Genomic DNA, 13,304 nt, shown 5'->3' with positions numbered 1-13,304 from the left:
AAGCTTACCTGTCTAATAAGAAGAACGTCAATTCAGGGTCTGTTTTGATCCCCAAACCGAACGATGGTCCCTCCTGGAATAAAACGCCCTGCCGATGGTCACTCTAGTTTTCGCTTGACCAAGATTACGTTCCCGCTTAGCCAGACGGGATATAGTAGATAAATTTTTTTTTTTTTCTTACTCTTGAGTTTGTGTAGGAGTCGGTGTTGTACTGGAAGCAGGACTTTTGCTTGATTCCATCTCTAAGATAACATTATCTAGTGTTACAGACTGTCTGTTGACGCTGTTGAATAGCAGAAGAGAAGCTATAACTGAGGCAAGGATCTTGGGAGCGCACATAAACGTCACATCCTTTGGATTGTGCAAAACCGACCCGCTCCCTTCGCATGAAAATCAGTCAACAGGCTTTAATAGGCAACCTAGGAAGTCCGGGAAGTGCTCATATTTTAAGTTGCGTTACAAGCCGTTCACACATTGGCAAAAAAAAGGCATGAATTATATGAAAATTGTTACATACTGCACCTTTAAGGTAGCACACATGGATGCAGAATTGTGAGTGTTAAGACATATGAAGTGATTCATATAACTACTGAAATATTTAATTATTTTTTTCAGTATTATTTACCCATAAAAATGTTATCATACAATCTTGATAAATTTCCATAAACATTAGATTATATTATTCATGTTTGAAATGCCACCAATAGAAAATTATTTTTCAATTGTTGCATTATGTTTAATAAATTACATTTCATTTTATGGAATAAGAGATTATTTTCCCCAATGTCTTAAAAAATGGAGGCAAACATTGTAGAAGTGCTGTTGTCTGTTTTGATTATTCTGGAAGGCTTGACTTCCATCAACCATCAGCAGATGGTGAGATTCTCCTGCCAGTAATTTGCTAATGCTAATCAGATGGAGATGCAATATCCTGACATGCTAATGCCCTCTTTGTTTGAATTACATAAAACACAGCACTTCAATACATCTTTCAGCAATTAGATCCCCACCATAAGGTGCTAAACGCTCTTAACTACATGTATAGGTGAAAGTGACATATTTAGAATCACATTTCATGAATTCGTAAGTAACAGGCTTTGTTGCATGCTTTTGAATGGGGCTTTTCAAGTGTTTGGTGAAACCAAGGTTTGTAGACCAAAGCGAGGGCCCTCCTTCTGTTCCTGGAACTTACATATGGAAGGCCGACCTGTCGGTTCCTCTCTACAGTTCTCTTCACTTCCTCCAGGCTGCCATAGTCCCAGCGAGAGATCTGGAAGCCCAGGGACCAGTATGGAGGGATAAAAGGCCTGCCAATCAGCTGGAAAAACACATAGAAATGTTGGACACAGTGAACATCACAGGAGTCCCTGAGGCTAACGTGGAGGCTTCATCTAGATGAATATACTTCATTCATTGGCACGAGCTAACGTTAATTAGCGTTGATGCAGTTTTGGATTCATATTTTATTTAATTTTAATTTTTTTAAATGTGGATCAATGTTTGTATCTTGTATTTGTTTACATACAGGTAACTACAATACTTAACATGAACTAACAATGAACAATATTTTTTCATTACTTTTAAATCATGGTTTATGTTCATTTCAACATATACCAATATGTTTTTAGTTGCACTTCACTTACCCAAGAAAGTACTGAGTAATATTAAGTAACTACATGTACCTAACATGGCTTGAGGTTAGGGTTGGTATAATTTGGGTTAGTACGTAGTAGTTGTTGTAATTATATAGTAAGCAAATGTAGAACAGTGCTGTAAAATAAAGTGCTACCATTTTTTTTTATATTGAAAGTTTTATATATTCATATTGTTTATTTATTTTTTTCTCCCATTTTTCTCCCCAATTTGGAATGGCCAATTCCCAAAGCGCTCTAAGTCCTTGTGGTGGCGAAGTGACTCGCCTCAATCCGGTTGGCGGTGGACGAATCTCAGTTGCCTCTGTGTCTGACACGTCAATCCGTGCATCTTATCACGTGGCTTGTTGAGCGCGTTACCGTGGAGACGTGTTTGGAGGCTTCACGCTATTCTCCGCGACATCCACACAAAATGTGCCCCACCGAGAGTGAGAGCCACACATTATAGTGACCACGAGGAGGTTACCCCATGTGACTCTACCCTCCCTAGCAACCGGGCCAATCTGGTTACTTAGGGGACCTGGCTGGAGTCACTCAGCATGCCCTGGATTCAAACTTGCGACTCCAGGAGTGTTAGTCAACGTCTTTACTTGCTGAGCTAACCAGGCCCCAAATGTGCATATTATTTAATGCATTACAAACTAACACAAACTCATTCATATTTATTTCATGATACCTTATGCATTTTTAATGTTAATAATGTTTTATTTTTTAATTTTTTTTAGTGTGGATTACTGTTTTTGTCTTGTTTTCCAGTAAAAAGGTATCCTTTAAACAAAGAAAAATTGTGCATGGTATGAAGACTTGTCAAAGACTATACATCGAATTTAGTTTTTCCAGATTTCTTAAATTAATATCACTTAAACAAGAAAAAGAGATTCTAATGAGATAGAAAAAAGTTTAATTTATTTAAACTTTAATAAACTTTAAATAAGATATACTGTGAAAAAAAAAGAGACCGCAGAGAGATATAAGAGATATAAAAGTAGAACAGCCATGTAGGAAATCGGTTGCAACTGACAATTACACAGTTTAGTTATAGGCCAAGAAAACCAACAAATGCAAAAAAATATAAAAATAAAAATGTTATTAATTTAAAATCAGCTATTATTTAATCATCCTCTAAATAACTCCTTACTCTTAAATAATGTGCAATGGAAAATACTTTATTTTTTATGTTTACCATTCATTTATTTATTATTTATGCATGCCTTTAGAGGGTGAAAAGGGATGTGGGGTCGAGAAATGACCTGATCTGGATTCAAACATTTGTCGCCAACATACATGCGGCACTGTTCAATATACCACAACATGTCAAGGCCATGTCTACGACATTAAAAAAGCATTTTCATTACGTTTATAATCCGGCTGACAAGTGTCTCTGACATTTCTATTTTTATCTAAACGCTCACCTGCGTGAACTCGTTCACAACTGCCTCTGGTGTGTCTCCAATCAGGATGTAAAAGTCCAAAACTCCTCCGATGGTTCGATAGGTTACAGCCGGAGCAGGCTGTATTGTTACCTCTGCATGCAGAAGTGAACAGACAGACATAAACAACTTAAATTGTTATAATTGTCAAACCTTTAACAAAAGCAGTCACTCTACATGAAAACACTCAGAAACACATTGAAACACACTGTACAGGCTGTGCGCAGACATCACAAATCATATTAAAAATTATGGCTTTAACCCACGGCAAAGCACATGTTTATGTTCAACGATGTGCAAAAATGCCATCACAATCACAAAGCAAAGCTTTTGAAGAGTGCCTGGTGTGTTTCTTTACCCATAGCATTGCTGTTCATGAGGAAAACGCCAAAGGATTTGCCACTCTCATCTTCCAGACATGTGAAGTAGGGATAGTGGCCGTACAGGTTGTGTGTGCCCTGGGGTAAGTGACAAGAAGAGGTGTTTAGGCAGTTATGTTTTTGCAGTGGGAAATTTCAATCAGTTTATGAGGAGGTTTGGGCAAGCTACCATAAAATAAGACATACAGAACAAATGTTTAATATACGTGTCGATTTGTGACTCACGCCATTGGGAAAAGCATCTCTTGAAAAGATCGGCCAGGTTTTCCAGTTGGTGTCGTGGCGGAAGTTTTGATGAATGTGCTCTCCAAGTCCATAAATGTTGTGAGAGGGAAGTTTAGCAGAGAGCTGGAGAAATTGATCAGCAAAAACCAGTGGGCCCATGGTTGTGTCAAACCTGACAGAGAGAGAGAGAGAGAGAGAGAGAGAGAGAGAGAGCGAGAGAGAGAGAGAGGAAGATATGTTATACAGATGAACAGGTTTCAAAAATTATTGGTGAATTTCATTTTTAGGGTGAATCTGTAAATATGGGGTCTCCCATGCCATCCTAGATGTGTGTGACTTTCTTTTATTTGCTGAAAACAAATGAAGATTTTTTTGAAGAATATTTCAGCTCTGTAGGTCAGTACAATGCTAGTGAATGGGTGCCAACATTTTAAAGCTCAACAAAATCACAAAAGGCCACATTTAAGTAATCCATAAGACTGTAGTGGTTAAATTAATATCTTTAGAAGTGAAATGGTAGGTGTGGATGAGAAACATATCATTTTCACATTCTTCTTCTTGTGTTTTTGGTGATTTGCATTCTTTTCTACATATCGCCCCCTGCTAGCAAATAATTACACATATTGATTTGTTTCTCCCCCACATCTATCATATCACTTCTGAAGATTATGTTTTAACCAATGGAGTCTGATGGATTATTTTTATGCTGATTTTATGTGCTTTTTGGAGCATCAACATTTTGGCACCCGTTCAGTTGCATTGTACTGAACTACAGAGCTGAAATATTCTTCTAAAAATATTACTTTGTGTTCTGCAGAAGACAGAAAGTTATACATATCTGGGATGGATGAGGGTGAGTACATTTTGTTTGTTTGAGGTTAACTATCTTTTAAAATTATAGTTCAGCCATAATTTAATATTCTGTCATCATTTCCCAACTCTTATGTTTTCCAAACCCATGTGACCTTCTGTATTCTGTGGAACACAAGAGATGTTTGACAAAATGTCAGGCACCATTCACTTTCAAATTATGGAGAAAAAAAAAACACATTCACTGAAAGTAAATGGTGATGAAGGCTAACATTCTGTTTAATATCTACTTATTGTGTTGCATGGAAGAAAGAAACTCGTACAGGTTTGGAACAAAATGATGGTGATTGATGACATAATTTCCATTAATAATAATAATAATAATAATAATAATAATTCTGTATTAAATGTTCAATGTGTATTATGTAATGGAATGTTGCGAGTTAACGTACATTATGTAATTTGTGAAAGTAACGAGTTACTCACTACTTGAATAACTCTTTTAATTGGATACTTTCTTACTCTTACTCTAGTAATTATTTATGTTAGTACTTTTACTTCTATCTATCTATCTATCTATCTATCTATCTATCTATCTATCTATCTATCTATCTGTCTATCTGTCTGTCTGTCTGTCTGTCTGTCTGTCTGTCTATGTATACAGTATATTAATGTATTAATATAATATACTAATATTAATCGTGCCATTATTTTCATGATATTTTATTTTCCATTTAGGGTTATTTAGCAATTGTAATTTTTTTCAATGGTTATTCTAATTACATTATTATAGCTATAATCTAGTATTTGTTTAGGGCATTGCAACAAATACTACAATAATGCATAAATAATCATATAAATAATAAATCAGTTTTTTTGTCCCCATTAATGTAATACATTTGAAATGTGCTTAATTGTCACGAAAATAGCAACAGCATAAAACAAAGAGAGGGAGAGCGTCTCTTTTGCAAAAAGGTCAATTTCATTACTGCTGGCTTCTTTCAGACCTCTCTGGATACCCTCGTTATAGTTGTGCTTCTAATTTCTGTCATATTTTGTTTTCTTTTTGTTTTTGTGATTTCCCTTCTCTTTGGTCAAAGAAAAATCTAAAGTGTTTCTCTGCAGTCATGTTAGCGGTTCACTGAGCACAAAACAAGTAAGAATATGTAAAAAGGAAGATAAAAGATGAATGGCTCCCCTGAAACAGGACTCACAGGATTTTTTTTGGAGATGTTCTCCAAACTCTCAGTCCAAATGGCTCATTCAGCAGCTCCAATTCATAATTTAGTGGTCCTGTGGGGGGGCTGGAAGGGGGTTTCACATGCTCATGAGGAACCTCAAACCTGGCGTTGTTTGCATCAGTGATCTGGCAGACAAAACGTGAACTATTTGTTTACATTGATGTGGTGGATACATGTGTTAACATCTGAATCAAACTGTCATTATTTAGTTTAAAAATATAATTTCATATGAATCATAATTTTTAAGGGTCAGATTTAGTAGAAAAGGCTTACGAAAGACCCCACAAAGTGGTTTGACAAGCTTCTGTCGCAGTGTTGACATATTTCCTATTGGGCTATATATTCAAGGACCCAAAAAAAGACAATACTCTTTACTTTATTTCACAGTATGGTTGCCAACATGTTGGCATACAAATACTGGATGCTTGAGCAGTTTAAGCACTTTAGAATGGTGGTCACCCTCAAGCATTTCCCCATTTGTTATGCCCAAAATATGGGAAGTGCCGCCTGATATGAGGCAGTTAGCAAACTTTTTCTATTCTACCCTTATTTTTTTGTGAACCAACATTTGCTAGTTGATATTGCTAGTGCAAGGCAGCTAGTACTAGGGGGTGGAATATTCTCATTCTAGAGTGTTTTTTAATGGACAAACTTTTAACTTTTAGGAGTACACTTGCACAATAGCTAGCCTCTAAGCTAACAAAAATCTACTATTTTTATAGTCACAATATGATTTTTAAGTTTTACAGAGTATGAGTATGTATATTATGTTGTGGCTATTTACGTCAGTTTGCACGAGTGTACGCAAACCTTAAATCGAAGGCGGTTTTCTGTCTGCATGTCAGCATGGAAGTTCAGCTCTTCAATATCAGCTCCAAACAGAGATGGAGAGCCCATTCTCTTCAACTTGGCCTCGATATCTACAGCAAAACAAAAATATTCATGAGGAAAAGGATTTTTGAATAGTCTGTTCTACTTACTACATGGTAAAATGCACAATTTACAGATTACACTGGAAACCAGGTATGTCCATTTTCTGAAGAAAATGTGAGTGGTGTTTTCCACTGCAAAACTTGGAGTCTTAAGGACAGGTTGTTCAGGAATCGTCCCCAGGTTAACACTGTATGATTGCTAGAGTGTTCTGGGTGGTTGCTTACTGAACCAATTCAAAACTGGCCCAACCCCAAGTCTCTATGATATTCTGGTATTCCTAGATATGGCTCAGGTCCCTCCTTCAATGTTAATGTAACGTCCATAGCACTAACGGAGCAGGGTGAATTACACACCAAAGTTGACTAAGGTTTAGGGGTTTGTTCAAATCCCATATCCTACATATGAGCAATAGTAATGGTGATGCTTGCCTTAGTAAACATAAAACGTCCTTTCAAACCTTGAAAAATGAACTCTTGAATTGTATGCCTCATTGAATAGAATAGAATTGAATCTTTATTGGCAAAAAACCAGGGCCAATGCAATTTGTTTCCATGATTTTCACACAATGTCACCATATAGCAGTGCCATGAACTTATTACAAGGATAAGTCCCATAATGAAACCTTGCCCAAGGGGATAAAGGTGATATCCACTAAGCCACACCACTCACAACATTAAAATAACCATTAAATAACTCAATCCAGAGAGGCAATATAAAGTGTTATTTAAAACTCCATAATGTTTTATGATAGTTTCTCCACGGCCAAACTTACGTGTGTTATCAGGTTTGTTCATGCTGACCACAGTGTAGCCGTGGTTTTTGGAGAAGAAGCACCAGGGGACATTAACCTCATCCAGGGGACTCCAACAGCATCCTCTGTCCAAACATGTTTGCTAAAGGACACGCAAAAAGAAACCGGCGATCAGGTTTACAAATATGCATTTGGCAGCCACTTTTATCCAAAGCGAATGCATTGAAAAGATACATTAGATTCGTGCATGTGTTCCTATGGATTCAAACCCATGACCTGGGCATTGCTAACATCATACTTGGATTTTATATTTACCTGGGAAGCGCCTGCATCCGGAAAACAGTCCACTCTCTCTGCATGAGGAATGTTGGGGCATTCAATGGCGATTTTATTGTTTAAATCTGTCCCTGACTCTAAATTTGTGGACAAACAGACATATAGCAAATGAGCATTGTGATATGCTTTACAGACAACCCTACAATACATCACTATAGAGTGTGAATATAGGAATTAACTTGGATCGGTAACATTTTTAAAATCTGATTAGACAAGCCACAATCAAAACCAGTGCAGTAAAACTGAAATATATACACATGTGGCTCACATCATTTATATTCTTATATCATTTAAAATATAATATATTAAGATGTTTGGCAAATGTAAACAGTCGTTATCTGATTATAATAATTCCTAAATGTAATTATTTATGGAACTTTGGTGTCCTTTGTCATTTTGCTGTTGGCGTCATTCCTTAAAACCAATGAGCTACTCTTTAGATTTTCTCTTTTTTTTGGGCACTAACAACATGGTAAAATCACCGCAAAAAATTATTTCATATTTTGTTAGCTATATCTAGAAACAAGGTAAAATGTCATATGTAATTTTGCTTCTCTAGTACATTAATCTTGTTTTAAGAATACATAGAAATGACAAACAATGTGATTTTTTACAGTGTAGCTTCACATGGCTTATCACTTAATTTCATATATGATAAATATACAAGGTTAGAATTCTTCAAATGTGCATATTACAGAATTACACAAATATAACTGTGATTATTTATCAGTGTGTAACCGTCAATGAGTTCAGATTAATTATGAGCTCATACAATTATATATATCGCGATTGTATTTCTCACGATATTACAAAATGTTTTAGAAATGTTATCAGGTTGTTAAGTGAATTGCCCGAATAAGAAGATAAGGTGTGGTACTGGATTAAAACAAAGCATTTTGGGTAAGAGAGATTGAAGCTGATCATGCAATTTCACTCTTCCTTGCGCATTTGCCGCAGCTTCAATTGCAAATATTTGCATATTGTGATGCATCGCGATGTATCGAATCATAGCATATGTATTGTGATGTGAGGCTGCTAAGCCCTAGTTCATACACAGTCTGACTGCCAGTTTATGCATAAAATTATATTATTATTGTCGTAGTAACGTGCCACATGCAATGTGTTCGAAATCTGTACTTGTTTGTTTTGTAACCTGATCACTGATCAGTGACCTGTTCCTCTAAAACAAGGTCGTCTGAAACAAAAGAGACTCTCCCCTCCCAGACCAGTTGTCCCGGAATCAATTTGTTGCTTTTAAATATAAACCACTTGCAGAAAATTAAAATTGAGAGTGACAGCTGTCATAACAAGCATGTCTGAGTGAACTTGATTTGCTCGTCCCCACGCGTGCCATTCACCGATGCTGTTGTCTACACTCTGCTTTTGGATTTCTTTCTGCTGAGTGTCCTTGATAACAATCAGGATGGCCGTATTCTTTATGCTTTAGTGGAACATCAGAGACTCGCATTTTTCACTGTCCTTGACTGTGTTTTTGTCTATAATAAACTGCTCTTTGGGAGTTGGAGTCACACAGGATAATTTTTCTAACCTCAGTCTACAACGAACACTATTTTGAGGTAATAATTTTTATTAAACATTAGATGGGTCATTCCTACTATCCAGTACATTTTTATGTCCTAATCATATAGTGTATATCTTTAATACAAGATGTATTCCAAAAGTATTTTTTCTCCCTCTGTCTAATTTGAATACTAAACAAATATATGACATAATTGTGGGGAAATAAAAGCAGAAACATCAGCATGTATTGGCGTTCATTCATGGATTTGACAAATGATGTGATGTTTTGTGGTTTTAGTTGGATTACTCCACTCTAAATCATTCCATACTCTTTTAATACAATTACAGAAATCATTAAGGTAGAATAATATAAAAATGTCAAAAGATGGTTAAAAGACATTTGTAGGATAAATTACTTGTTATCTTTCACATTTGTAAGTTTGATAAATGTGTCTGCTGAATAAATGAATGTAAATGTTTACTTTAGCTCTATATTTCTATTCTGTAAGGTTTCATCCTTATAGTTTTATATAGATGTAGTGTGTGTGTGTGTGTGTGTGTGTGTGTGTGTGTGTGTGTGTGTGTGTGTGTGTGTGTGTGTGTGGATTTGGGTGGTTTATGAGGAAATATATTAAGGTTACAAACTGGTAATAACAAGGGTATTATGCTATAAATGGGGATTTATATATTTATGGGGATATTCCTATCCCCATAATTCAGATTACTTTAAAAACATACTAAGCAATGTTTTTTTTTTGAAAATGTAAAAATGCAGAAAGTTTTTTGTGAGGATTAGATTTAGGGGTAGGGTTAGGGGATGGAATCTGTAGTTTGTACAGAATAAAAATCATAATGTCTATGGAGAGTCCTCATAAGGATAACTGCACCAACATGTGTGTGTGTGTGTGTGTGTGTGTGTGTGTGTGTGTGTGTGTGTGTGTGTGTGTGTGTGTGTGTGTTCATGTGTGACCTAGACACCCAGACAAGTTGTCGAAGCACAGCCATGCTAAAACCATAATGGAACCCTGTTGTACAATATTGCCATCTTTTTACATACCCTCTTTGATGACTGCTGTCTCTCCAAGGGCAAGGACAAAAACCAATGCAAACATCATCATCAGGGCCACCTCTAACCCTGAGAAGTGCCGCTTTCCCATCTGATAAACACAAACAGACAACCATAAACATCATATTATTAATGAATTCCTCCATATCATGATGCATGCCCTTGCATGACTTTGTGTATAAAATCCCCAAAATAATGTTCAAAAGATTTCCACTTGTGCTGTATAATCTTATGTTCCATCGAGTTTAAAGGCATGAAACATCCCCAATAACGATGCTGACTACTGAAAACAGGACAAGACTGAAGATTGAACATAGACAACTTTATTGCATCCTTTGTTCAGCATCTGTTCATATTTGATCTTGCTTAACTTCTCTATTATGTGAAATATCACGTGCATGTTTTGCTTGAGTTTTCAGCTATATGTATGCCAAGTGTATACAAGGCATACAACCTAAACTTTATATCGTCTTCCCTACCTTGCATTATTTCAACACATTGTCTCTTTCAACCAAACATTGGATTATGGAGGTTTTTAAACAATGATTGTTCACGTCACAAAAAGATATTTGTCCTTCTTTCACTTTAAAAAAAAACAAATAAATGTTTTTAACCTTGAGAAGTTAAATTAATTTCATTTTCAAGCAATTTTTGAAGACAACATAGTACTATCGATATCTAATATCTGAAGAATTGTTCTTTGCTTTGTTTTTTGGGAACAATTCAATGTTCTTGTATGCAGCTTGCTTTGACCTCTCAATTAAAATAAATCCTTAATAATATTAATAGTGTGTTTATATATCACTATGACTACAACAACAACAATAATGAAAACATAGCTATAATTGTGATGTATTTGTCTTACCTTTTTTGTCCTTTATTCCTTCTTTCTTATTCAGTCTTTGTGTGTGTTTCAGTCAGAGCAAGTCAGAGGACACTACGGAAACAAGAGATGGACCATCTGTTTTATGTAGCAAGGGAATGGATTAAAAAAAAAATCTAAATGGGTGTATTTTACAGTTTTACAACTGTAACTTGTTGTACTATTAGATGTGTATCTTCCAAAGGTCAGGGTTGTGGAAGGGCACTGCTCTAGACAAATGTCTTTGTGCCCCACTCAGGAATCATTCACAGATAATTATTAAACCAGATGCTATTGTGCATATAGTGCTGCTTGTTTATGTAAGGCATGACAAAGCATTTCTTCTGTGTTGAGGTTGCAAGCATGATCTTATCCATATCCAACCAAAATTATTGTAATAGAGACATAAATTCTACATGACTATATCAGTGCACTATTTATCACTACGTTTTATCTATTTATCATTGTGCTGTTTTTACCTGTAGAATGAATTTCTCCCCCTGGCCTGCGAGCAGTTTCAGAATGTCTTTGGTCCCACATCTGTGTTGAATAAAAACCATTTTGCAAAACATTTATTCTTTTTTAAAAGATATTGCATGAACTCTTTCAAAATGCTTCAAAAGAAGCAATTGGATTCTTGAGATGTTCAGATTTAAGCTTGAAATGTGTCGTTGGAAAAGAGCTTAGAGATATACAATGATTCACCAGGCTAATAAGTAAATTTTAATGAAGTAATTACATGTGTCATTTGAGGGGCTCTTTAAAACTTTATTAACTCTTTCCCCGCCAGCGTTTTTAAAAAAAAGTTGCCAGCCACCGCCAGGGTTTTTGACAATTTTCGCTAAAATTTAATGGCCCGCAGAATATTTTCTTCCATGAATATATGAAGATGCTATATATCAAAATAAAGATCTGAGCCTCTGCTTTTAGGCAAAAAAAACGATTTTATTTTATCTTCATTTGTTCTTTTTTTATTGCCACTTGAACAGAGGTAGGTTTTGTCAAAAACAACATTTCGGACAAAAAGCTGAGAAAAAGGCATTTTTATCAAACAAGTGCTTTAGTATTAGTATGGTGTTCCACTTCACGTTTGAGATGATCGCAGTCTGTTTCTTTGATCAAAGAGTTGCGTACTCTTTCAAAACATGCGCGCGGGTCTTCCTTACCGTATACCACCTAAAACACGGATACCCGGAAAATTCCGTGTTTGGCGGGGAAGCGTTTTTTCATAAAACCCGGAAAATTCTGTGTTTGGCGGGGAAAGAGTTAAGTTGGATTGTTTTATGATCAGAGTATTGACCTATGACCTGAGACAAGTGAGATGTGTGAATGAGTGGCATAAAACGTTAATGTCTCAAGAGAAATAAGAAAACTGAAATAAGTTGAGTAAAACTGACTACAGTTTGACAAGACAGAGAGACACACAGACAGACAGAAAGACAGACAGACAGACAGATGGCAGGCAGGCAAACAGATGACAGACAGACAGACAGACAGACAGACAGATAGATAGATAAATACAGAATCGACACTGACTTTCTTCTGAGCTATAAAGAGATTCGGACTGGCACCAGCAAGTCTGGGTGTCGTGCATCTGGCAAACCTTAACTGCTGTAAAAACAGTGGGGAATCTTGTGAAAGCACAGTGAAGCTCATCTGTCTTTGTTGTTAATCAGATAAACCCCCAAACTAACTCATAACATGACTGGCCATTTGCTGAGGGACTTCTCTTTTCATGATCACCAGAGAAACCTATTGTTGGAAACCTAGTATTCTTCAGTATAACCAACTCTCCACATTTAAAACTATTATAATAATCATGAGGCATGTTTCCAGCTCACCAGCTCACCAGCTCATCATGCATTATAACTGAATCATAATTGTAATTTAATAAGAAAGTAGTTTTGTATGTAATTGATTGTCTCTCAAATTCAAGAGTGATGGTCTGAAGTATTTTCAGGTTATTTGCACTTCTGAAATTCATGATTAAAATGTTCACTTTTTGAGTGGGAAACTGACAAACCTTAGAACAAAGGATACAAATTAATTATCTTGAGGGGAGGACACTTCGACCATGAACCCTCTGAAAATCCACCT

General features: G+C 36.0%; 1 protein-coding gene across 2 annotated transcripts in view; it reads right to left on the bottom strand.

Annotated features, from left to right (window-relative positions):
- Positions 1–11,284, bottom strand: part of LOC127622686 (sucrase-isomaltase, intestinal-like) — a 51,773-nt gene extending 40,489 nt beyond the window's left edge. For both annotated transcript variants that reach the window (XM_052096713.1, XM_052096714.1), the window contains exons 1-10: positions 11,211–11,284; positions 10,337–10,436; positions 7,738–7,835; positions 7,444–7,564; positions 6,549–6,658; positions 5,712–5,863; positions 3,688–3,859; positions 3,441–3,540; positions 3,065–3,177; positions 1,193–1,318 (exon numbers count right to left, since the gene is read on the bottom strand). In XM_052096713.1, the coding sequence (XP_051952673.1) occupies positions 1,193–1,318; positions 3,065–3,177; positions 3,441–3,540; positions 3,688–3,859; positions 5,712–5,863; positions 6,549–6,658; positions 7,444–7,564; positions 7,738–7,835; positions 10,337–10,436 (1,092 nt within the window). In that variant the 5' untranslated portion in view covers positions 11,211–11,284. The remainder of the gene's footprint in view (positions 1–1,192; positions 1,319–3,064; positions 3,178–3,440; positions 3,541–3,687; positions 3,860–5,711; positions 5,864–6,548; positions 6,659–7,443; positions 7,565–7,737; positions 7,836–10,336; positions 10,437–11,210) is intronic.
- Between the last annotated feature and the right edge of the window lie 2,020 nt (positions 11,285–13,304).

Source organism: Xyrauchen texanus, chromosome 29 (assembly GCF_025860055.1).
Source record: "Xyrauchen texanus isolate HMW12.3.18 chromosome 29, RBS_HiC_50CHRs, whole genome shotgun sequence".
Taxonomy (NCBI): Eukaryota; Metazoa; Chordata; class Actinopteri; order Cypriniformes; family Catostomidae; genus Xyrauchen; species Xyrauchen texanus.
This window is presented reverse-complemented; position numbering and strand designations above follow the sequence as displayed.